This window comes from Fusarium redolens (genome assembly GCF_020744475.1).
Source record: "Fusarium redolens strain MPI-CAGE-AT-0023 chromosome Unknown BKA55scaffold_31, whole genome shotgun sequence".
NCBI lineage: Eukaryota > Fungi > Ascomycota > Sordariomycetes > Hypocreales > Nectriaceae > Fusarium > Fusarium redolens.
This window is the reverse complement of record NW_025763694.1, coordinates 147,422-169,961: the sequence shown is the minus strand read 5'-3', so window position 1 is coordinate 169,961 and position 22,540 is coordinate 147,422. Positions and strand designations below refer to the sequence as shown.

At 49.9% G+C, this 22,540-nt stretch overlaps 8 protein-coding genes across 8 annotated transcripts; 5 read left to right on the top strand and 3 right to left on the bottom strand.

Moving 5' to 3' along the window:
• Positions 1-3,126: 3,126 nt before the first annotated feature.
• Positions 3,127-4,441, top strand: BKA55DRAFT_256568 (uncharacterized protein). Its single transcript, XM_046185406.1, has 3 exons — positions 3,127-3,582; positions 3,631-3,971; positions 4,029-4,441. The coding sequence occupies exons 1-3, from the start codon at positions 3,240-3,242 to the stop codon at positions 4,179-4,181; spliced, it is 837 nt and encodes a 278-aa protein (XP_046041575.1). The 5' UTR covers positions 3,127-3,239; the 3' UTR covers positions 4,182-4,441.
• BKA55DRAFT_529144 (uncharacterized protein) lies at positions 4,256-6,231 on the bottom strand (the record flags this gene model as incomplete). The annotated part of the gene is made up of 2 exons (XM_046189051.1): positions 4,256-5,097; positions 5,148-6,231. 2 exons carry the CDS (start codon positions 6,229-6,231, stop codon positions 4,256-4,258), a joined length of 1,926 nt encoding a protein of 641 aa, XP_046041574.1.
• Positions 6,232-6,558: 327 nt separating this feature from the next.
• On the bottom strand, positions 6,559-9,681 carry BKA55DRAFT_627982 (glycoside hydrolase superfamily). Its single transcript, XM_046196890.1, has 7 exons — positions 9,360-9,681; positions 8,931-9,306; positions 8,618-8,879; positions 8,260-8,563; positions 7,770-8,200; positions 7,483-7,718; positions 6,559-7,429 (listed from the first exon to the last, which is right to left on the bottom strand). The coding sequence occupies exons 1-7, from the start codon at positions 9,494-9,496 to the stop codon at positions 6,671-6,673; spliced, it is 2,505 nt and encodes an 834-aa protein (XP_046041573.1). The 5' UTR covers positions 9,497-9,681; the 3' UTR covers positions 6,559-6,670.
• A 183-nt stretch (positions 9,682-9,864) lies between these two features.
• On the top strand, positions 9,865-12,223 carry BKA55DRAFT_668482 (general substrate transporter). Its single transcript, XM_046197898.1, has 4 exons — positions 9,865-10,238; positions 10,310-10,814; positions 10,870-11,843; positions 11,897-12,223. The coding sequence occupies exons 1-4, from the start codon at positions 10,194-10,196 to the stop codon at positions 12,008-12,010; spliced, it is 1,638 nt and encodes a 545-aa protein (XP_046041572.1). The 5' UTR covers positions 9,865-10,193; the 3' UTR covers positions 12,011-12,223.
• Positions 12,224-12,398: 175 nt separating this feature from the next.
• On the top strand, positions 12,399-14,796 carry BKA55DRAFT_585612 (fungal-specific transcription factor domain-containing protein). Its single transcript, XM_046194471.1, has 3 exons — positions 12,399-12,615; positions 12,671-12,869; positions 12,936-14,796. Exons 1-3 carry the CDS (start codon positions 12,603-12,605, stop codon positions 14,749-14,751), a joined length of 2,028 nt encoding a protein of 675 aa, XP_046041571.1. The 5' UTR covers positions 12,399-12,602; the 3' UTR covers positions 14,752-14,796.
• Positions 14,797-14,958: 162 nt separating this feature from the next.
• On the top strand, positions 14,959-18,395 carry BKA55DRAFT_585610 (uncharacterized protein). Its single transcript, XM_046194470.1, has one exon. The coding sequence runs from the start codon at positions 15,207-15,209 to the stop codon at positions 18,183-18,185; it is 2,979 nt and encodes a 992-aa protein (XP_046041570.1). The 5' UTR covers positions 14,959-15,206; the 3' UTR covers positions 18,186-18,395.
• On the bottom strand, positions 18,396-19,898 carry BKA55DRAFT_585609 (uncharacterized protein). The gene has a single exon (XM_046194469.1). It carries the CDS (start codon positions 19,604-19,606, stop codon positions 18,470-18,472), a length of 1,137 nt encoding a protein of 378 aa, XP_046041569.1. The 5' UTR covers positions 19,607-19,898; the 3' UTR covers positions 18,396-18,469.
• A 714-nt stretch (positions 19,899-20,612) lies between these two features.
• BKA55DRAFT_256441 (uncharacterized protein) lies at positions 20,613-22,534 on the top strand. The gene is made up of 5 exons (XM_046185405.1): positions 20,613-21,245; positions 21,307-21,627; positions 21,687-21,941; positions 22,038-22,082; positions 22,178-22,534. The coding sequence occupies exons 1-5, from the start codon at positions 20,823-20,825 to the stop codon at positions 22,388-22,390; spliced, it is 1,257 nt and encodes a 418-aa protein (XP_046041568.1). The 5' UTR covers positions 20,613-20,822; the 3' UTR covers positions 22,391-22,534.
• Positions 22,535-22,540: the final 6 nt, after the last annotated feature.

Sequence of the window (22,540 nt, the reverse complement as noted above, 5' to 3'; positions counted from 1 at the left end):
TTCTCAACGCATATCACTCTCTTCAAGACACCATCCAAGGCCAGACTGCATCCTCACTTCCCGCCATGTCACTGCAAACCCCTCGAAAGTTATGGGAACATCCCAGCCCTGAGACAACCAATATGGGCCGTTTCAAAAAGGCATTAGAGAGCTATTGCGGGGAAACCTTCAAGGTGATTGTTCACCGATTTGCGATATCAAATTAGACAATTGGCTAACAGCAAGCAGTCATTCCACAATATGCATCAATATTCTGTTACCAAGCGATCTAACTTCTGGGCTTTCCTCTGGGACTACTCTGGTCTTATCCATGAAGGCAACTATATACAAGTCGTCGACGAATCCGCAAGGATGGATAGTGTGCCTATTTGGTTCGACGGCATCAAGCTCAACTTTGCCGAAAACATACTCCTCCCGCTCAGAAGTCAGTCAGGCAAAGAGGATAATACGATTGCTGTGTCCGAGTTCAACGAGTTGGGACTTGCATCGAGGGTAACCTTGACGTGGGGTGCGCTCCGTCGACGGGTTGGGCTACTTGCGAATGCTATGAGAGCTCAAGGCGTCGTCAAAGGTGACAGGATTGCTTCATGCTCATGCAATAACATCGACACCTTGATTGTCTTCTTGGCTACAACAGCTCTCGGTGCCATTTTCTCTTCAAGCTCCACCGACATTGGTGTTTCCGGTATTCTTCAAAGACTACAGCAAATTGAACCTCGCTGGGTCTTCATGGACGACACGGCTCTATATAACGGGAAGCGTATTGATCTGCTGGGTAAGATGACCGAGGTGACTGTAGGTCTGCAGAAGACACCTGGCTTTAGAGGTCTCATTTCCCTGGCACGGTTCAAGTCGCAACAGAAAGACGTGTCAGGGATTCCAATGGTACAAACGTTTGCTGAGTTTGTCTCAAAGTCTAATGGTCGAAGCGAGTTATTCTTCGAAAGAGTCGACTTTCGAGACCCATTCTTGATTGTCTACTCCTCTGGAACTACCGGTGCACCAAAGTGTATCGTACACTCTGTCGGTGGTGCACTGCTGAATAGCTTCAAAGAGGGAGGATTGCATCAAGAGTTTGGCCCTCGGAGCGTTTCACTGCAGTATACGACAACGAGCTGGATTATGTATTTTGCCACTATTTCCTCACTTCTTTTGGGCACCCAAGTTGTCTTATATGATGGGAGTCCATTTCTCCCAAACTCGACAGTTTTGCTTGAGCTAGCGGCTCATGAGCGGTTAAGTCACGGGACCGGGAACCCGGCACCCCGGGAACCCGGCACCCCACTTTCAGCCTCAACACCATAACTTCAATATCTTTATCTATATAAAAATCAATAAAAATAAGCTTAATTTTCATCCAGTTTTTTCCTACTAGTAAAAGAAGCTTATATCTATTTAATAATAGATAAAATAAGCTTATTCCTTTCCTGTTTTAACTATAATAGTATCTCTTGTTTTATAGACTTCCTTTAAGGTAAATACCTTCTGATTTGGATCCAATTTAAGTTTCTTTCTCTTTAAGACCTGTGATTGGTCGATCATCTCGCTTAATATCCTATTTTTATCTGTTACCAAAGCTAATTCAACGGCCCGTTCATCAAGGCCCTTTCCAATCGTCCGAAATAGGTGCCGTTTAGTTGGTGTAAGTGCATTATTGCCTAATTCGGCTCTTGCAAGCTGCATCACATCAGATAGCTTATGTGGTGTATTGAGATAAGGTAATTGAGGGCTCGTATTGGCTAGTGGTGTAGATGGATTACCTAATTCAGCAGCTTGAGCCTCAATTTCGTCCGGTATCACATACTTGCTTGATAACGGTCTCATAACGTTGACAGGCCACAAGCCGGATGCAAGCCAACCGGCCCGGACCTTCTCTTCGGTAAAGGCAGCGGCCCGAGCCTTAAAATAACACCTTAAAAAGGCAGCCTTAGCTGTATTTCCTTGTTCAATGAGTGGGGCTTCCATCTCGAGTTCACGGCGATATATCATCTTTAACAAGCTAAAATTAGCTAAATCAAGAGGCTGAAGGACATGTGATGTATGTGGGGGAAGGTAACAGGGGTGTATATTATGCTTAAAGCAGTTAAAGATGAATTCATCCGTTAAATGGGTATCATGCCCATCTAGGAAAAGAAGCCTCTTTTCCCCTTCCTTTTTGGGCAATGCGAACGGGATGAAAACCTCCTGCAGCCATAGGGCTGTGATCTCGTTAGTGGTCCATCCCCTTGGTGACGTTGCAAAGCGCCAATTGCCTAAAAAGGAAGGATCCCTCGGAAACCACTGTTGTTGCGGCTGATCCCCTTTAAAGATAACAAAGGGAATAAGGCTCGTGCCGTCGGCACAGATAGCTTCCGTTATTGTGACCCAGCTGCGGCTGTGAGGGCTTCGTTTTAAGGTCTTCCGCTTCTCTGATTGGCCAACCACTAAACCGTTGATACCGACCCCTTGGAAGATACCCGTTTCATCCATATTCCAACGGTTGCAGCCGCGGATAATTGTAACCTCGGGATCCTTCAATTGGTCAAACCAAGACCGGATGATAATTGCTTTTGCACCTTCAATACGCTTATATTCAACTCTAATTGCTTTAAGCGTTTTGATTTGCTTAGAGCGTGCGAGAAATCGGGTAACCCAATGCTTGCCGAGAGGTTTGTTATCGCCTTGTAAGCTTAAAATACGGATAACAAGTTGCCGGATTTGGAAATGAGTTAATGGAGTACAAAGGGTATCTTGAAGCCTTAAAAATTGGATGAGATCGGCTTCAACGGTCGGGCCGAGCCGCTGTTGATCTGTATGAGCCTCTTTTTTAGGCATAATGCCTTGAAGTCGGTCCTGTAAGCTTGATCGGGGTACGGAAGCTTCTTTAGCAGCCTTGACTTGTGATTGGCCATTTTGAACAAGGTTAATTGCTTTAAGCATATCTTCTTCTGTATAAGAAGGCATATTGGATTAAGACCAGATGAAAATCAGGGTATTATATCGACTTTTTGGGTAATTGAATTGATGAAAGTTATGGTGTTGAGGCTGAAAGCGGGGTGCCGGGTTCCCGGGGTGCCGGGTTCCCGGTCCCGTGACTTAGTCAGTGACGCGGATTCAACTTGTTCAGGTTGACTAATGTTAATTCTAGTGTAACTCATTTTGGGACTTCACCAAAATACCTCGAGACACTAAGGCGAGCAGGTACCCGGCCACGAGATTTGTTCAATCTCGAAGCCTTGCAGGTTGTCAGTGGCACTGGAATGATCTTCCCAGAAACCTTGTTTGAGTGGTTCTATGACGAAGGGTTCCCAAAACATGTACGAGTGAACAATATGTCAGGCGGGACGGACATTGCCGGATGCTTTGGCCTTGGCAACACTCTAACCCCCGTGTACTCCGGTGGTTGCTCTGGTCTTAGTCTAGGAACCCCAGTCGAGGTCTATGACAGCGAAGTACGAGAAGGTAATAACACGGGACGTCCGGTGCCTGATGGTATTCCTGGAGAGTTGGTGGCAACGGCAGCGTTTCCCAACATGCCAGTTAGTTTCTGGGGTCCAGGAGCAGCCAAGAAGTATCACGAAGCTTACTTTGCCCACTTCGATGGTGAGTTCTTAACACAAATAGGCAAAGCTTTTCTAACCAGGCCTTCAGATGTCTGGACTCATGGTGACTTCATCATGATTCATCCTGTAACAAAGCAGTTGTTCTTTCTCGGTCGATCTGATGGAATTCTGAATCCATCTGGAATTCGCTTTGGCTCAGCAGAGATCTACAACATCATCGAAGAACAGTTTATGGCGGAGGTTGAAGAGTCGCTTTGTGTAGGACAACGACGACCGACAGACAACGATGAGCGTGTCTTCCTGTTCCTCAAACTGAGGAAAGGAAAGAGCCTTACAAATGAACTTGTCAACAGGGTCAGGGACGCTATTCGCGAGGGACTCAGTGCTCGTCATGTCCCAAAGTTCGTCTTCTCAACGCCGCAGATTCCAGTAAGTACCGCCTTGCTAATGTTTCGATCGATGATTTTAATCAAGCTATTTGTCTAGGTAACAATAAATGGTAAAAAGGTTGAGATGCCAGTGAAAAGGATCATTTCGGGAGAGAGGATTCAACCGTCTGGAACTTTGGCTAATCCAGAAAGCCTGGAATACTTTTATCAATTTGCAGAGGTTGGTAACGAGAAGGGGAGTAAATTGTAAAGCTATCTGGAAGCATAAGCTCTATAACCTGTATTTGATATTCCCTTTCGGAACATAGTATAGTTGTGCAACTTTCAGACAATATAAACCGGGATGCGACTTGCATAAGCATCACTTTTGCTGATTTGAATATCCATTTTGTGAAAATCATGCAATTGTAACCAGCACAGCATACGGAACAGAAGAATGCACCAAGCCTCGTTGACCTCGTTATCTCCAAACCTTCCGACAGGCTTGGGGCGACTCGTGCTTATATCATCTTCCGAGACAAAGGAATCTTGTCTTGCTTTCACGCGCTTGCTTAGCAGGCCCTGTTTGCCGATGTTCCGGACGACGTTCTGTCGAACGCGGTCAAAGTACATTTGAATCAGAAGAGTCTCCTTGTCTTCGCCTGATGCCGAATCAATGTCGTGAATAGTAATAGGTGCGTCGTCAAAGGCTTCATCAGTGCCGTCCTTCTTCGTGTTATCGTCGGTTTCATTCTTTTCGTGTAGAATGCCCATAACCTCTTGAATATGCATGCGCACAACTCTCTTAATCATGGACAATCCCGGTTTCTTCATCCTGCCAAAGTACTCATCACATAATTCGACTCCGGCACGTAGATTGTTGAGATGGTTGACCAGATTTACTCCGTTGATGTCTTCGCCAAAAACATCTAGTGTTGATCCTTCAGTTCGCAGGAGCGGAAACTTTTCGTCCGATTGTGCCCACTTGAGTATTCTGCTTATTTGCTCGCTATCCTTTAGTGTGTTCTCATGGAGACTCCTCAAACAGGTGATGTATGCTGTCATTAGTGCTGACAGAGAAAAAGAGCTGGGATCCCAGTAGAAAACGGTCGGGTTTGGGAGCATACGGAAGACGGTGCCCTTTATATGAAACATTTCCCCAACCATGCCAAGGATCTCGAATGGAACTGTTCATGGTCATTTTTCTCTTCGACTAACTCATTGGAGGGCAACTTACCAGCAAACAGATGGCTATGGCGTGCTTGATCAGCATGCTTCCGGAAATAGTTGACTGTGTTGATATCACATCCCAGAACCACCAGCGTCTTCGCAATTTCAGTCAAACTTCCCAACTGAAGACTCTCAGCTCCTTTGGCCTCGTCGGCATACACCTTCTTCTCCTGGTTGAAGATCGTTGGGGCCATGCCAAAGCAGAGCTGCTTGACGTTGTAGTGGGGGATCACCCGGTTCTTCTCGAACCAGGTTGGTCCTTGCTTCTGAAAGTTGAAGGTGATACCAAGACCGTCCGTGTATGAGCCATATAGAACAAACCCGTTGCCTTGACCGCGATACTGGTCGTTATTGAGGTCAAATTTCCTCCAATGAATGCCCAGCATTCCAGCAATCTCTACAAGATGCGATATTGTAGTTGTAGCATAAGGTTTTGCAAAGTCTTTGGGCATGCTATCCCACGTGCGCCTCTTTCTCTGCATGCAGACGAGAAGCGAGTGGTGAGCATGAGGCTCTTCTGTGTCAATTGGTGGGCGTGGACCAGCCGCTTTGAGCCACTCAGCTGACTTCTTGCTCTGCCACTCACGAGATTCTTTCTCCATCCTCACAATAGCCATGAGCAAGGCATACCAGGTGGCCTTCTCATTATCAGCCGTGTGAATGATGCGCTGCGTGCTCTGCTTGTACTCGTTGTCAAATTCCTTGACAGTATCTGTGTACTTGAAGTTATCATTACCGCCATCGAGGCGAATGATCTTTTTGCTTTCGTCCTTGGCGAGAGCATCATCTCCCAACGGTCCCCTGGTGTTGCTGGGTTTGGCGACGAAGATAACTGGGGCCTCGAACTGGACCTCGAAGCGGAACTCGGACCAGATCATCCGGCGCCGAGTAAACTGTGCCCATTTTCCTATGACGGCTTCACTGCACGATGAAAAGCCAGTTGCTGTGGCGAGATACTGCTGCAGTGCCTGGAGAATCGCAATGACAAAGGCCAAGACGGAGATGACCAGCGCAACCACGGCAATAATGAGCTCCGTATTGCCGCCACTGCTTCCGCCAGAGCTCGGATCTGGTACAGCTGTTGAGGACATTTAGAGAGCCACAGCAAGTACCTTCTTGTGGATAATTCGAATAAGAGGCTTGTGAGGTCTCGAGGACTTGATTTTTCTTGACGCTCAGCTTGGGTTCTCAAAAAGCGATGGCTGGAGAGTCTGACTGACGCGCTAAAAAGGGGCAACATTGTCCAATTACAATCAGATTCACAAGATGTACAGGGGTTCTGGCGGGGAAGAGCTAAATATAGACTGGCTTCGCGCGCTTAGCCTGCCTAGGGTAAGAAAACTCAGGACGTCCATAAGTCGATCCTATCGACAAAAAGATTTGGGTAAGTTGGCATAAGCTTAAAAGGTTTTTTAATGAGTTAATTTAACTACCTATCTCAAAGTCCGAAGTTTTCTTACTCCCCCGGGGTCGCATACCAGGGGGCGTTGCATAATCCAAATTCCAATTCATCCTCACCTTACATTTCTATCAACGCAAGTATCTATATTTTGGGTTTCCAGACAATGTTTCACCTCCCCTAACCTTTACAGTAACAGCTTCGCCGGGAATTAGATCTATACAGTTGTCTTCCAAAGAAACACCAGCCAGCTCTTCAAAGACCAAGCCTTTGGTGGGTTTGCTGGCCGTGAGCTGATACCCATCTGGCCCGGCCTGAATCTCAACGCCTCTGTTGGAGAAGTCAAGATACTTGAGAGGTTGAGGCCAATCGACGTCTTGGGAAACACAAACGCCACCCTCCAGAACCCTGACTGAAATAACATGCGGCTCGTCTTGTGCATTGTCAATCTGCCCATTGAGGATATCAGTCGTACCATTCGGGACCAGGACCGTATCGGTCTTCACGATTTTCTCCCTGATATCCCTTCCAGTCTTGATAGAAATGAAGCGAATCTCAACAGTGACAGTTACCTCCTGCTGCTTGCTGCTTGCAACCCAAACTTCAAATGAAGAAGTCTTCGCTGGCCTGGCATGTACGACACTCCAGTCGTGGTGTTGCCGTTGGACTCCTGCAGCGATGGGCTTGAGGGCTCTGCGAATAGAATAGTAAGCTGGCTTCTTGGTGAGGAAATAGTCTACGATGGACCATGAGATGGCGGGCCAGCAATCGTTCATCTGCCAGACGAGAACACCGCCGCATCGGCGATCATCGCCCCATTGGCGACGCCAGCTGCGGTACGCATAAGTCATGGCTTCGCTCTGGCAAAGCTGCGTCAAATATATGTGAGACTGATGAGGGGTTAACAAGAGAACTCGAATTCCAATATTAGGAGCATGCATACCTCTAAATCTGGAAGAGGACGGAAGTTCTCCACCACGTAAGTAGCAATGCGTCGTTCGTGGCCGTCGGCCTTGTTGTGGAAATCCATCATCTGAGACTGTGGGAAACGGTCATAATCTTCCGTGATGCAGTGCTTAATCGTCGACAAGGCTGGGAAAGCCTCCATGCCGAACTCGCTGTTGAATCTGCCACCCAGCGTATCAAAGACCTGGTATTTCTCCTGCGTACCATGCCAAACTGGGACAATATCAGCACATGAGCAGACAGAGGGGGAAAGCAGTCACATACCATTCCATTGGTGGAGATCTCCAGTAGTCTTGTCTGCAGTGTCTTTACCTCCAGAGAACGGTGACCCAGGCCAGTATATCATCCCTGGAGATATCTCAGAGACTACCTCTGGTAAAAGATACTCGTAGTAGTACCGAGCAGGAAAAGAAGACTTGAGCCAAGAAGCAGGGTCCTTGTCGTCTGGATCGTAGTCAAGACCTGCTTGTTCTTGAACCTGGTAATCCTCATTATTGCCGGCGTATACGACGACAGAAGGGTGGTGATGCAGTCGGCTGACGTTCTGCACTGCCTCCTCGCGAATCGATCTTATGAGTGATGGCCCTACAGGATAGTTTCCGCACCCAAACATGAAATCCTGCCAAACAAGAATGCCCATCTCATCGCAGCAGTCATAGAAAGCATCGTCTTCGTAGATGCCACCGCCCCAAACTCTGAATCCTATTGTCAGTGATTCCATATTAAGCGCAAAGACTTATCGATGGTCTCTCACCTCGTCATGATCTGATTGCCTTGTATCATAAGCTTCAGCCAATTTCGGTACTTGGCGGTGGTGATTCGAGGTAGAAAGTTGTCAGCCGGAATCCAGCACGAGCCGCCGCAGAATATGTCGATGTTATTAATCCTGAAAAAGAAGGATTTTCCATGAGAGTCGTCATTTTGAACAAGCTCACTTCGCCGGAAACCAGTCTTCTTGGTCTTTACATCAAGCTCCTGACTGTCTTTGGCGATACTGACACTCACGCTGTACTGAGACTGATGGCCGTATCCAGCAGGGTACCACAGCTTGGGGTGATCTAGTCGGCGCCTGTTAATATTTCGACCTTGAAAGGAAGTCTATGGCTGAGTACCTATAGCAAAAGGGATAACCAGACGGCCGTCGGAAGACTTCGCTGCCGCCGTAGTGTAAACGACGTCGTCTTGAAAGCGGATAGAGACATTTGCCCTGTCATACAGCCCCTCAATGTCGACTTCCACCGTGCCCTGGACCTTTTCGAGATCTGGAGAGACACTATAATTGAGGATGAAGTCATTGATGTGGGCAGATGAGACTTCAAGCCAGACTGGTCTCCATGGACCAGCGGTGTTGAGCACTGGACCCCAGTCCCATCCCTGCGTATTTCATTAGCAAAATGTCTCTTGTCTTCCATTCATTGTCCATACCCAGTGGTATTGAGCCTTCCTCACGACCAAGCGTCCGGCCTCTCCATTGAAGAGTTCCCATCGATGATCAGGATATTGCTTTTTGATTTCCCGGGCCTTGAGTAGTGCACTTTCAAAGGTGATGCTCAGCACGTTAGCCCCCTCATCCGCAAGCTTGTTAGTAATATCTACACGATGGCTGAGGAACATGTTGTCGCTCTCGAGTATGACGACATCGTTAAGCTTGACTTGAGCAAAGGCATCAAGACCCTCGAAGACAAGATACACTGATCTACTGTTGGTAGACGGCGAGTCAAAAGTAGTGCGGTAGGTCCAAGCTGCCTCTCCAACCCACTCGACTTCCAGCTCGTTCATATTGAGAAATGGGTCAGGAATGCTGCAGGGCTCACTCGTTAGTACCTAGGAGAATGTAGAACGTCGTATACTAACATTCCATTGTCAATCAAGTCCATATGGGCAACTGTGGGCACTCTAGCCACAGGCTTCCATGCATCATGGCCGTCTGCTGCTTTCTTGAATGACCACCCCTTCTCAAGCAGGGTTCTTTGTGCAATGGGAGGCATCATGATCAGGGTAGTAAATATCACTGGCTGGATTCATTTGTCGACAAATACCAGTGCCAAAGGTGTATGAATGATCTTTCGTATTCAAGTCGTGACAGTGACTTTGGATACCGGGAACGACGATGTCTTATTTTAATGATCTGTTCGCGAACTGCTTATAACACATTACATGGCCGACTTTAGTTGTGGGTATGACCCGACTGGTGGCCGTCAATCTCCGTGCTTGTTTCCGAATTTTGACACGGGACATGGGCATTCATGGGCCGCGGAACGAGACCTTCCGTGGCCGTTTCAGGTCTTGGTCCGGACTACTCACGCCACACCCCACAGAACGACTACACTAACAATTAGCGCTATCGTATCAGATGCCACTTCACTGTCATTCCAGTCAGCAGCTCCGCAGGTACTTACGTCCTGCCTTATTATCACTTAGTCTAGATCATGATGAGACCCGCAATTCACATGATGCCACCGGACTGGTGTATTATCGACACATTTATCTGATGCCGCGACAGTCCCCTTTAATTAAAGTATAAAATGGGAACTCACTTATTTGTCTCTGCAGCACTGTCCCAAGTCTAAGCTTGCGAGATAAGCTATCAATTCCAATTCCTCACATCCAGCAATACCTCTTTGACAAGGCTCCTTTGTTGTCAAGGTTACGCCTGGCATTAACGAACTAATCTTGGGAAACGCTGTAATGGAAGACAAGATCCAGACACACATCCACAATGAAGACGGCACGGTACAATTATTTCCTTGATGATGCCCTCTCGGGTTTGCTCATTTAATAGAGGCTGATTCATCGCTTGACAGGATCTCAAAGAAGTGAAGGAGACCAAAGTGGTCGCGGGTAACGAAGCGTTCGCCAAAGCGATGATTGAGGATCCTCCCTCGGCATGGAATCGGGGTCAGATCTTGATCTATTGCTTCTCTTTCGTCGGCTTCCTCTGCAGCACAATGAACGGTTACGACGGAAGCTTGATCAACAACCTCCTGCAGAACCCCTGGTTTCGCGAGAAATACGGTGTTGAGAGCAGCGGCATCTGGGCAGGCATCGTCTCAGCCATGTACCAGATCGGTGGTGTTGTTGCGCTGCCCTTTGTCGGCCCCGTCCTCGACGGCTTCGGCCGTAGAGTTGGAATGCTCTCTGGATCTGCCCTCATTGTTGTTGGTACCATTATTCAAGGTTTGTCCCATTCCTCGGGCCAGTTCATGGGAGGACGCTTCTTGTTGGGATTCGGCGTATCACTTGCAGCTTCTGCGGGACCCATGTACGTCATTGAGATTAACCATCCAGCATACCGTGGACGGGTTGGAGGTAAGTGGTTGTCCTATGGCTCGTCTTCTTCGTCTCTGACATTTCCATGTACCAGCCATGTACAACACCTTATGGTTCTCAGGAGCTATCATCGCCGCCGGGTCTGCTAGAGCTGGATTGAATACAGGAGGAGACTACTCGTGGCGGCTCATTACCTGGCTCCAAGCCCTGTGCTCTGGCCTCATCGTCATCTTTAGTCTACTTCTACCCGAGTCCCCACGATGGCTGTACGTCCACAACAAGAGAGAGGCTGCCGAAGCCATCTTGACACGGTACCATGGCCATGGAAATCCAGAGTCACCCTGGGTTCTGCTTCAAATTGCCGAATATGAAGAGTCGTTGAACTTGGATGGCAGCGACAAGCGATGGTGGGACTACCGCGCTCTCTTTCGCGATAGACCTGCTGTCTATCGTCTTTCGTGCAACTTGGCCATCTCCATCTTCAGTCAATGGGCAGGAAACGCTGTGCTTTCCTACTTTCTTGGTGCAGTGCTCGAGACGGCTGGCTACACTGGAACGATTGAGCAGGCCAACATTACGTTGCTCAACTATTGCCAACAGTTCATCTGGGCTGTCCTCGGTGCTTGCCTCGTTGACAAGATCGGACGTCGCCCTCTTCTTTTGTTCTCCTTCTCTGCCTGCACTGTTGTCTGGTTGGGCATGACCATCGCCTCGTCCGAGTTCGCCAAGTCCTACGTAGGTACTGATGGGGATGGAAAGGCAATCTACTCCAACACTACAGCATCCAAGGCTTCTTTAGCAATGGTCTTCATCTTTGGCGCCGTCTTCTCGTTTGGAATCACGCCCCTCCAGGCTCTTTACCCCGTCGAAGTGCTCTCTTTCGAGATGCGTGCCAAGGGAATGGCCTTTTCCAACCTTGCTGTTAATGCTGCCGGCCTGCTGAACCAGTTTGCTTGGCCTGTGGCCATGAAGGAAATCGGTTGGAAGACATACATTATTTTTACTATATGGGATCTCATCCAAGTTGCTCTGATCTATGTCTTCATCCCTGAGACCAAAGGTCGAACTGTAAGTCGTCCCCAGCACCATCTTTCGGTTCATTTGGCTAATCGAGTATGTAGCTTGAGGAACTTGATGAGATATTTGAGGCCCAAAGCCCGGTGAAAATGTCAACCCAAAAGAAAACAATTGCAATCGATAGTCAAGGGGCAGTATTGAAGGTTGAGAAGGTTTAGTCTTTTTGCATTGTTTCATCTTGCCGGCAAGAGTAACTGTGTCTCGGAGGAACAGATCTGTGATGGTTGAGATGCTTTGGATATGAGCATTTCTGGGGACTCTGGTAACAGGCCTTTTTGTTTCGGTAGTGTAGTATGCTTTCAAGCGAGCTTGATGTATCATCTGACCAAGAAAACCCGTTTTCAAACATAAGGGATTTTACATTGCATGTCTCTCGGGTAAGTGGAGAGCCCCTGATGGAGATCCATGTCGTAACCGAGGCTATGAGCAGTTGACTAGTCCCAATCCAGCCACGGATGCTCTTGTGCCGCTCCTGTCAAGGCTAGCAGCCTTTGCCCCCTCAACCTCAGTGGATGTTGGAGTGCAGTTTCTTCCCCGGATTTTCAAAATCACCCCAGACACCCGGTACTGCGCACTTGTACCACGTGCTTGTGATGAGATTGGACCACGCTCGTAAGACATGCAATCTTGCCACTTCACGGCTGATAATTAGCATCTCCTCACATCCAGGCTGGCAGCTTTAACTTCACGTTTATCCCATCGAACCTATGCAAGTAAAGGGCCCAGCGCTGTCCCGCATCCGAGCCCACCATGTTTTGTACCTGTAAGTTCAGTTGTCTTTGATCATGATCCTCTGACTAACTATCGCGTTTCACAAGTCCAGGGCACCGCTGAGCCGTCTGACTCGGGTACACTTAGAGAATCAAAGCCCACGCGAGGTCTGCACGCATGCGGCAACTGTAAACGTCGAAAGATACGTTGCGATGGCCGACAGCCTTGTAACCAATGCGAGTCGAGGGATTTACAGGCAAGATGCGTCTACACCCAACAGATCCAACGTGTTGTGCCTTCAAAAAGGTCCGCCTTTTACTAAAATTGACAAGAGCTGTGCTGTCCATGATAAGAACCTAACGATCGTGACAGAACACTTGAAAGCTTATCCAAAAGCCTCAAAGAACGCGACGCCATCTTGAACCGGCTTTTCCCGAATCACAATATTTCAGACTTGGCTTCGTTATCAGACCAGGAACTTCGTGAAGCCGTGTTACATAGAGGCTCGACTGATAAAGTCCTACCATCTCCCTCTGACAGCACCCCTCAAAGGTCTGTTACTCAGGACTCACAATGGGACGAAGACCGACGTGAGCGAGACCCGTTGCCTGCTGAGGCTGATGATGTCAACGCCTTATCCCTGCCGTTCGATCGGCAGGCATCCTATCTCGGTATTTCATCCATCAGAGCGGCCCTTGCAGCTATGCTTCAGGTACGGCCTCAGCTACGTGGCTTGCTAGCCTCTCGCCAGGCAAACATTAACAACAACATCACCAAACATGATGAGGTTCGGCCTTGTTACCATGCCTCCCAGCCCTTGTTAGAATATCCTCGAATAAAATGGAGCAGCAAGGGCCAAGCACTGGTTGATGCATACTTCCAGCGCATCCATATATTCACCCCGATGCTCGATGAAACCTCGTTTAGAACAAATTATCTCAGTAGTCAACGTCAGGATTCGCCTTGGCTTTCTCTCCTAAACATGGTCTTGGCCATGGGCAGCATCGTAGCTAGCAAGTCGAGTGATCGAGATCACTGCAAGTACTATACTGAGGCTATGAGACACCTCGACCTCGGGGCTTTTGGCAGCAGCCGCATAGAAACATTACAGGCCCTTGCTCTTGCCGGAGGTTACTATCTTCACTACATCAACCGACCCAATAGAGGCAATGCTATTCTTGGTGCGGCCTTTCGGATGGCGAGTGCACTTGGTTTCCATCGAGAGCCTTCAGAACAGGACGGAGAGGGCGATCAACTTGAAGCAGCAGAAGTGAGGCGACGCACTTGGTGGTCTTTGGTCTGTCTGGATACTTGGACAACAACGACCCTGGGTCGGCCCTCCTTCGGCCGTTTCTCTCCTTCGATTGATATTCAACTCCCTAAACTCGACCTTGACGGAGAAGAAGACTTTGGACAGGATATGGGAATGACGACGCTTGTTGAGAACATTCGGTTTTGCAGGATTGCGACTGAGATACAGGATAGCCTAGCTGTAACTCCTGTTCTCAACCCTGCAGATCGCGATCGTTTTGATGAGTCATTGATCAATTGGCATAGCCACCTGCCTTCCATTCTTTCTAATAACCAAGACTGCGACGAACCGGTTCATCTTGCTCGGTGCGTCATGAGATGGCGATACTGGAACTTGCGCATGCTTCTGTATCGTCCAGCACTCTTGGACGCTACAACTAACATTCAAACGAACCATGAAGTTGACCACGACGCCATCGAGAAGTGCCAACAGCTTTCAAAGACAACCATTGAAGATATAGCCAAGACGTGGCTGAGTCATCAGATGTCAGGGTGGAACGCAGTATGGTTTCTTTACCAAGCCACCATGATACCCCTGCTGAGCATGCTGTGGCAGCCTCAGAGCGCTGCTGTTGCTGAGTGGCGTGACCAGGTCCAGATGGCTCTTGGGCTCTTTGAGGAAATGCAGGATTGGTCATTGACCGCACGTTGCAGCAAGGGAGTTGTCAGCCAAATCTTTGAAACGAGTTGCGACTTGATGCGCCAAGGAGAGCAGTCTTGCCTTGAATCAGACATGAACCACCTTAAGGGCTTAGATAAAGACTCATACTTGTGGGCAGATGGATTGGAGGTGGATGATGTATTGAATATGCTGTGTCAAGATTGGTCATGGGATGCCAATTGTACCTGGACTGAAGATGAATTTGTTGATGTATGATATTAATAGTCACCAGCATAAATATAAGCAAGCCGTTATTAATTATATACAGATGCCAACTACCTAGTTATCTATGACTTTAACTATGCATATAGAACTACTGCAATATGTGCTTCCGAGCGCGGGTGGGGCTATCTTTAACCCTACAGTTTATCATATTTCCGCATAAGAGCACAGCGACAGTGGACCTGTTACAGCCATATCACACCCTCTTGACTGCATGAGGTTACAAGTAAAATGCTGTAGTTAGGCGCCAAGGCAGAATTGGGCTGCATGCTACAGGGGTACAGAACGCCTCAGTTTCAACCAGAACTACGCCAAGGCAACAAACGTGGTTCGCCCAAGAGCCAGGCTGCACAGTTGCAAGTAATATCAATATGTGCTCGATTCCCTCACCGTTCCATGGCCAAAATAGTTCCACCTGGAGGCTATTGCTGCAACGTCCCAACTAAACAATGACAAATGTTTCCGCTCCCCCCAAAACGGCGGCAACGGAGCCGACAATCGGTTCTGCGGCCGACCCGCAGCCGGCCCCGCCCATCTCCATCGCCGATAACATGTCTGAGTTTTCCGACTTCCACGAAATAGGCAGTATGCCCATGTGTATCGCCCTCGATAAATCGGGCAGCACGTACGGCGCAACCATCGCCGCGGAGCTGGACGTGGTGCACCAGTTCTGCACCTTCCGCCAGGCTCAGCAACATGCAGACTCCAACAGCGCCTCCGTCCAGGTTCTCCCATGGTGCCACACGGCCCTGGAGCCCGTCATCTTCCCCAATAGCTATGAGGCCCGGCGCAGGATCGGGTCCGGCGGCGGCACGGATCCATCGTCGCTGTACCAGTCGCCGACGTGTCTCGCGTCGCTGCGGTCGGCGGGCATATGGGTCCTGATGACGGATGGCCAGATCGAGAACAAGCTGGTGGAAAATTTCGCGAAGGAGACGCTCGAGATGTCGATTCACAACAAGCCGTGCGTAATCATTGTCTTTGGCGACTCCAGCTACGGCCGCCCGGCCGCCTGCGACATCTCGGTGGGCATTGCCGTCTACGCCAACGTTCCGCACTGCCTGCTGCTCTTTCATGACATCCCAACGGGCATCGTCCGGATCCTGCAGGCCAAGGGTAACTTCCAAGGGTTGCTGCCGCTGTCTGCTGTTGGAAGCAGCGAGAGGATCAAGCTGCGTGTCAACCAGTACACGGCCTGGCCAGAACTTCCTCGGGTCACGTACAAGGACTTGTTCTCTCTCGAGCTCTCCGTCATACGCGACCTCGAGCCCGACGAAATGGCCCTGCAAGACGGATTGATCGTCAACATTCCCGACATGCTCGCCGGTAACGTCGACGAAGCGACGATTGAGAAGATCATCCACAACAGCGACAACGTCAGGAGCCTGGCCCTCGCCGCTCAGACGAAAGGCACCGGGAAGAAAGTGGCCGACTGGCTCATCTCACACCAGCTCCCAGCCTCAGCACGGGCAAAGAAGCCCGTGGATGTTGACCACAGAGCCCACAAGGCAATCTCAGCACTTCTGGAGGCTCTCGGCTCTGCCAGCTCAAACGAATCCGTGGCAGGTCTGCGGCGACAAGTTCGACAGGCGCACGCCATGAACCTCAAGCTGCACAGGCGCAAACTCAAGGGTGACGCCGATGAATCCGAGGACGAAGCAAGGAAGACCAACCAGCGTCTTTACAATGCCGCCAGGGCCAGTGCTAGACGCTTGCCAAAACGCCGCAAACAGACGCCAAAGGATGCCGCGCCGGCAGTCCAAGATCGGTCTCCGTCTCCCGGGCTCGATAACTGGAACGTCGGCAACTGCGCCTATGCGTCCGACATGGAATCGCCCCGAGACAACAACTCTCCCGTGGACTCCCCGCAGATGGCACCCACGGTCCCTGTCCTTGAGCCAGCCTATGCTTCTCAGCCTCTCCCGAATCCATTCTTGTATCCCCCTCTGTTCTCGTCCTCGTCCGAGACTTATACCCCTTTCTCCGACGGAGACTACGCTCTCACAGCAGGCGGCGGGATGATGGGTCAAGAAAGCTCGGCATCAGACCCCTTCAGCTCTACTTTGCCAAGAGACCCTGTCTTCAACAGCATTGACGTAAGTTATGGTTTGGACAGCGAGAAAGCACCGGCTCTGGGGCCTTCGTGCCCCTCTAGTGATGAGGAGTTAATACTGAATAACTCGGTCTCGGTCACCCAAGGCAGTAACAGTTTCCGGAGGTCAAGGAGTAGGAAGCTGCCAGGCAAGAGACGCTCCTATACCAGGAGCCGATCGCCCTCTCTCCGACGCTCCACGCGTGACCCGATCCTCATCCCGGGCTTCGAGCGGTTCAAGTCCTTAGACAAGGCCGGCAACGAGCTACGCGGTCGATGCGCGCTCTGCCACTACGACGGCGCTGTGCTTACCATGCTCTTGCGGGCGCCGCCGACAGGCCGGCCAACGGTAGGCTTCCCACGCGAAGGTGACAATGCACAGATCACGTTCCCTTTTGCCATAGGTAGCTTTGCAGAGACCCGTGCCCTGTCTACGTTTGTCTGCTGCGACTCTTGTGCCTTCCACCTGGTACGCGTAGGCACATCGCCGCTGGGCGACACCGTCATCGCCGCGGTGCCGATGGTGTCTCTCCGTCAGAACCAGGCGTCAGTCCTTGAAGCGCTGGACCTTGCCATGCGCGGGCGGATTGACTCAGATGACTTGCTGGCTGTGTTTATGGCTATGTTAGATGCCGAGTTGAACGACGCGGATCGCCATATCAGCAGCGGCCAAGCCCACGCCGACATTGCTCTGTTCCAAAGGAGCGCAGAATGGCTTCAACACAATCTGAATACCCTCATCGAGGTCCCGGCTACGCTTAGCCTCGAATTCCAGCCCCATAGCTCCCGGCCTCAGGAGAAGAAGGTCCTCTACGAGCTGCTGGATTTGCCAGAGTTCCGGGACCCGGCTCATCCGAACAACTATGACTTGCTGTTGCTCCGATATCCCATTCCCGGGTTCCTGGTCCTCCTTCGCCAGATAAGCCTCCTCTATCCCATCTCGGAACACGGACAGACCTTGGCGTTCCACAAGCTCATGCTCCTCATCCTCGAGACGCTCAACGGCCCTCGCGCCTCGGCAAAGTCCCAGCTTGCAGTCGGCGACATTCTGCGGCACGTTGAAGCAGCAAAAATGCCCATATCTGCCCTTGAACTGGAACACAGGGGTCTTCTTGAGCCAGGCACACTGGAGGCTTTCAAACGATGGCTGCACTTCGAGAGCTTCGCCCAAAGATGCGGTCCGGCGCTGACCGTCTTCCTTCGCCACTGGCTTCGTGCCGGTTTCAGACAACAGTCTGCTGTGTCAGTTTTCAATTTGCTCAAGAGGGACGAGACTATTAGAGATATTTTCGTCGCGCCATTGACAATGAGTGCTAATGATCGGATGGATTCGTAGAGCTTGTAATCTACTGTCTTTGTAATTAAATCATTGGCGCAACGAAGCTTTATATCTAACTCCTAAACCTATATATTAACTTTTCAGCAAAAGGCATAGTTATAGGCAGCAAGAATGGCACTGAACTATATTGCCTACATGTGAATTTTTGTGTTATTTACCATAATGCTGGGACTTGAAGCTTTTTTAGACCTCCAGCCTTATAAACCTCTTGTAATGTATCATGATTGGCTACGGCCGCGAATTGGAAGATGTATTGATTTTTTCATTAAAAGTGTACTTGATTATGCCGGCCTTGTAGCCCTAGTATTTTGCGTCGACGTGGAATAGACTGAGTATGCATCAGAAACTGGCAGCCTCGAATGCGGCTCGTCAGCATCTCCCGACGCATCCGACCCGTTGTTGAACCACTGTGAACGTTTCACTCTCTTGAACGATTCCCTGTCCGGTGTCGACTGCAGCCAGCAATCTATCAGCTCTCGCTGGGTTGGCCTCTCCTTGAGCTCCCACAGATACTCGTCACCAATGCGGGAGGGATCCGAAGGCTCAGCTATCCAAGTCGCGGATCCCGATCTTGATCCCGATCCTGGTCCTGATCCTAGAAGTGTATGTCTCCGAATCGAAGTCTTCGCAGGCGCATCTTGATAGGCATCGCTGATGGCCCTCGGGGGCGGAGGCATCATGGTCATATTTATATTCTCAGCGGAACGCAAAGGTGATGGGTTCGAGGGGGCCATCGCAGAGTGCATCGATGTAGACATCCGGCTCCGTCCCTTGCCCCTAGGGTGTGGCAACGCTTGGTTGCGTTTAAGAACCGGCGTGCTCGTGCTCGTGTCCGTGCTACGAACAATCCAGGACGACGGGAACACGGTCGGTGCGTCCTGTTCTTGTCCAAGACCTGTGAATGGGCTCTGCTTTGGCAGCGCCTTTGCTGCTTGCCATAGCAGCGCTACTCCCTCTTCCCTCTCCATGACGTTGTGTTCATCGTCGTAGATAAGGCAATCCATGCTGAGAAAAGAGCTGGGATGTAGCTCGTCGCCGCAGCACCCAGGTCGTCCGCACGGTCCGTTTGGCAGAACCGCATCGTCCATATCGTGGAAGTGCGAGCTGTCTGAGCAGGAGAAGACGAGCGAGTCGCAGAGCGAATGGGGAGAGCTGGGAGGTGAATCATAGCGCTTGGCGAAGGAAAAAGAACCATCAGCGCGGCTGAGGAGTGTCCCTGCTGGCGGTAAGCGACGGGTTGGGGTTGTGAATAACGACGGAGGTGGAGGTGGACGCGTGAAGAGTGCCGCATGCGGTTTTGGTTTCGCTGGCGGGGCTGGCGATGGCGATTTACGTCGCTTTGGTGTTGTGGTTGGGGATGATAGGGCTTGCGGTGGATTTGATTTATTTACAATCCATGACGATGGAAATGATGCCATTTGTACGTGAGCGAGATGATGGAACACGATACACTGCGAGCGAAGATTTTGGTGTTGTCAATAGGTGATGAAGTCAGTGGCAGCCCTGCTGGACGCTGTGAGGCCGCCCCGGCGCCAGACCAATTCATGTGGTTGGATCCAGCGAACTCTGGCTGACAAGCTGACGAAAGCGCCTACAAATTATGTCTACGAGTACGCCTCACCTGCCTGTTGAAGAAGGCAACCACGCTAATAAATTAGAGGCGGCTGTGGTGGTGGCGGTGTAGACAGCCTCACCACTGCAACCTGACGGGGAGATGATTAAAGAATAATGTCCCGTCTAGTCTGTTCCGTAAATCAGCCGCGTCAATCCCACGAGTTCTTCCCATTTACAGGATAGGCTGTTTTCTGAGAATTAACTACTTCTCTTGTGCTTGTCTTTCAATTCGTACTAAGAGCTATGAGTCGAGCAACTATGGACAGCATGCGGGGGTCGCCACAGGGTAGCCCATTTGAAGTGGGTGATGATATTCGACGTCCAACTCTGTGAGTGTTTCCTGTCCTCCATGGCGGCCCTTCTTCTGTGCCACTTGTTCAAAGGCTTAGAGGTGGAGTACCGCAAGATAGAACACCGCGATGATACTTACCCTATACTCCAATATACGCATGCTGATAAGTATCTTAGTGAAGATATCCAGAGCGATCCGTCCAACATCGCCGTCTTTGCATCCACGCTGCTAGCTTCCGATACATCGGTGCGAGTCCTTGGTTTTGGACCTGGTGAATGTAGGCTTTCTACACAACAATTCAGTATCATGTATTAAACCTTGTCTCATAATCATAAATTACAGCTCTTTTGGAAAGGACGTTGGACGAAGATCAACTCACAACGTGCTTCAAGGTCATTCTCTCCTACTCCCATCAATACCCAAGGTTCATCGAAGCTTCGACGGACTGACAGCAATTATCAAAAACAGGATTCTCAAGGGATTGAAATGGTTACATTGTTAGTGCTTTATGGAACAGCTTGACTTCAAATTTTGGTCCTCTTTCAAAGCTAACATCCATACGTTGCAAAAGCTTCATAAACCGCTATCTCGTGCGTGCAGATGAGGAAAGCCCACCAGATGCCAATAGGTTGAGGCTGTCTAATAGTGCATTTAAACTCCTCCGGCGTCATTGCCATTTGTCAGTATCCTTCACCAATGCCCTGGCTAATATCGAGTATCCTTCTCCCATGTGCTTCCCCAGCCAAGCCACCCACAACAATTTGAGCTTTTGGTTTTTCTTGCCTACCCGAGTTCAGGTGAAGTGCCGTGACCCAAAGGCACACGTCAAGGGAAAGAGCCAAATGAACCCCATCAACTACCTTCACTTGGACGGTCCGAACGTCGATGTCAGGGGGTCAAAGATTGCGTTGCACTTTTGGGCCGATGGGGGCGACCGAGGAAGCCCCAAGGCGGTCGTCTTCAACTTCCAAGATGGCCGGTGGAAGAAAGTCGTGGAGGAGCCGATATTTCGCCTCCGAGATTCTTTTCAGGATTGCCAATCTCGACGCCTCGGACGCGATCCAATCCACCTTCAGATGTCCGTCTTCAACAGCGCTCTGAGATGGTGGAACAACTCTCTGAGCAGCGTCGACGATCAGTTGATCACATACGTAAGCTCAAGCCTACTTACTTATAGGAGCTCTACCGTAGGTAGATTCTAATCGATTGCAGGAAGAAGCGTTGCTTCGACAAGACTTGGCGGCCGGTGGCGACCTGCTCCAGCTGAATGCCAAAACTAACAGATCTCTGCATTGTATTGCAGCCCATCTTCAGCGATATGATTCTGAGCTGCAACTATTTTCCAACATCTTAGAGCAGGCAAGGTCATATAATCTGACCTGCCACCGTTATTTTGTTCGTCTCCTCGCTAGAAGATCCGAGCAAGACCTCGACTGGGTCCTCACAGCTCTTGGCCGAGCTGAGTCGATGCTAACGGCATTGCGCACCTTTCGAGAGGAACTACAACAAAAGGCTTCCAACGTCATGGGCTTGGTAAGTAATCAACCCCCCCAACTCCATTAGACAAGCCTCAATTTGACTCAAGATACTAGCTCGTGGACAACAACAAGGCGATCAGCGACCAACTTGTCGTCCAGACCGGAATAATGATGCACAAGATCCTGGAGACTAGTCGTGACCAGGCGAAAGAGTCGCTGAATATCGCAGCGCAGACGAAGCACCTGACCGAGCAGACGGCAAAGGTGCTCCACGAAACACAGAAGGAAACGGAAGCTTCCCGACAACTGGCAATTCAGTCACAAAGACTTAGCGAGGAGATGATGAAAGACAGTGTCGCCATGAAAACAGTACGTCTCGTATCCTGCGGCCTTGACCGTGTGTTGCAGTCAATCAATCTAGGCCATGCGCATGAGCTCGATTACTGACTCGCCCTTTGTTTACAGGTGGCTCTTGTAACTGTTCTATTTCTTCCGGGAACATCATTTGCTGTAAGTAAATGCCTCCACAGCAGGGCGAGCATAGCGGCTCATGCTAAGTTTGTCTTCGGGGCACTTTCGACGAGCTGACAGATGGGAATGTGTAGGCCATCTTAGCCATGCCTTTTTTTACAGGGGAATCATCGCCATTTAATAGGCCCGATCTCATCTGGGTCTGGGTCGCCCTGACTGTACCTGCCACTATTATCTGCTTTGGCTTCTACTTGGCTTGGAAACAACGAGAGACGCGGAGACGAGAGAAGCGTGTTTCCTCGGAAGATGCAGAATTATCCATGATCGCGCAGACAAATCAGAGCTAAAGGTGTGTCCCATCTTTGGAAAGCGATCGGTCTTGTCTTGACCAAGGACTTGGATGAATCGATCTGCCAATGGTCCAGCTTTCTTAGCAATAGTTTGTTAACTTGCACTTAATGCTTAACTTAATATAATTTCTTTAAAAAAACCCTGCT

Excerpts from the sequence above, each read along its gene's own strand:
- BKA55DRAFT_256568 (XM_046185406.1), top strand. The coding sequence starts at position 3,240 with ATGATCTTCCCAGAAACCTTGTTTGAGTGGTTCTATGACGAAGGGTTC. Across the intron at positions 3,583-3,630 it reads TTACTTTGCCCACTTCGATG|ATGTCTGGACTCATGGTGAC; the intron begins GTGAGTTCTTAA and ends CCAGGCCTTCAG. Across the intron at positions 3,972-4,028 it reads TCTCAACGCCGCAGATTCCA|GTAACAATAAATGGTAAAAA; the intron begins GTAAGTACCGCC and ends CTATTTGTCTAG.
- BKA55DRAFT_627982 (XM_046196890.1), bottom strand. The coding sequence starts at position 9,496 with ATGATGCCTCCCATTGCACAAAGAACCCTGCTTGAGAAGGGGTGGTCA. Across the intron at positions 8,564-8,617 it reads GGTTATCCCTTTTGCTATAG|ATCACCCCAAGCTGTGGTAC; the intron begins GTACTCAGCCAT and ends GGCGCCGACTAG. Across the intron at positions 7,430-7,482 it reads GTCCTCTTCCAGATTTAGAG|TCTCACATATATTTGACGCA; the intron begins GTATGCATGCTC and ends ACCCCTCATCAG.
- BKA55DRAFT_668482 (XM_046197898.1), top strand. The coding sequence starts at position 10,194 with ATGGAAGACAAGATCCAGACACACATCCACAATGAAGACGGCACG. Across the intron at positions 10,239-10,309 it reads TCCACAATGAAGACGGCACG|GATCTCAAAGAAGTGAAGGA; the intron begins GTACAATTATTT and ends ATCGCTTGACAG. Across the intron at positions 11,844-11,896 it reads CTGAGACCAAAGGTCGAACT|CTTGAGGAACTTGATGAGAT; the intron begins GTAAGTCGTCCC and ends TCGAGTATGTAG.
- BKA55DRAFT_585612 (XM_046194471.1), top strand. Across the intron at positions 12,870-12,935 it reads CGTGTTGTGCCTTCAAAAAG|AACACTTGAAAGCTTATCCA; the intron begins GTCCGCCTTTTA and ends CGATCGTGACAG.
- BKA55DRAFT_585610 (XM_046194470.1), top strand. The coding sequence starts at position 15,207 with ATGACAAATGTTTCCGCTCCCCCCAAAACGGCGGCAACGGAGCCGACA.
- BKA55DRAFT_585609 (XM_046194469.1), bottom strand. The coding sequence starts at position 19,606 with ATGGCATCATTTCCATCGTCATGGATTGTAAATAAATCAAATCCACCG.
- BKA55DRAFT_256441 (XM_046185405.1), top strand. The coding sequence starts at position 20,823 with ATGTGCTTCCCCAGCCAAGCCACCCACAACAATTTGAGCTTTTGGTTT. Across the intron at positions 21,246-21,306 it reads ACGATCAGTTGATCACATAC|GAAGAAGCGTTGCTTCGACA; the intron begins GTAAGCTCAAGC and ends AATCGATTGCAG. Across the intron at positions 21,942-22,037 it reads ACAGTGTCGCCATGAAAACA|GTGGCTCTTGTAACTGTTCT; the intron begins GTACGTCTCGTA and ends CTTTGTTTACAG.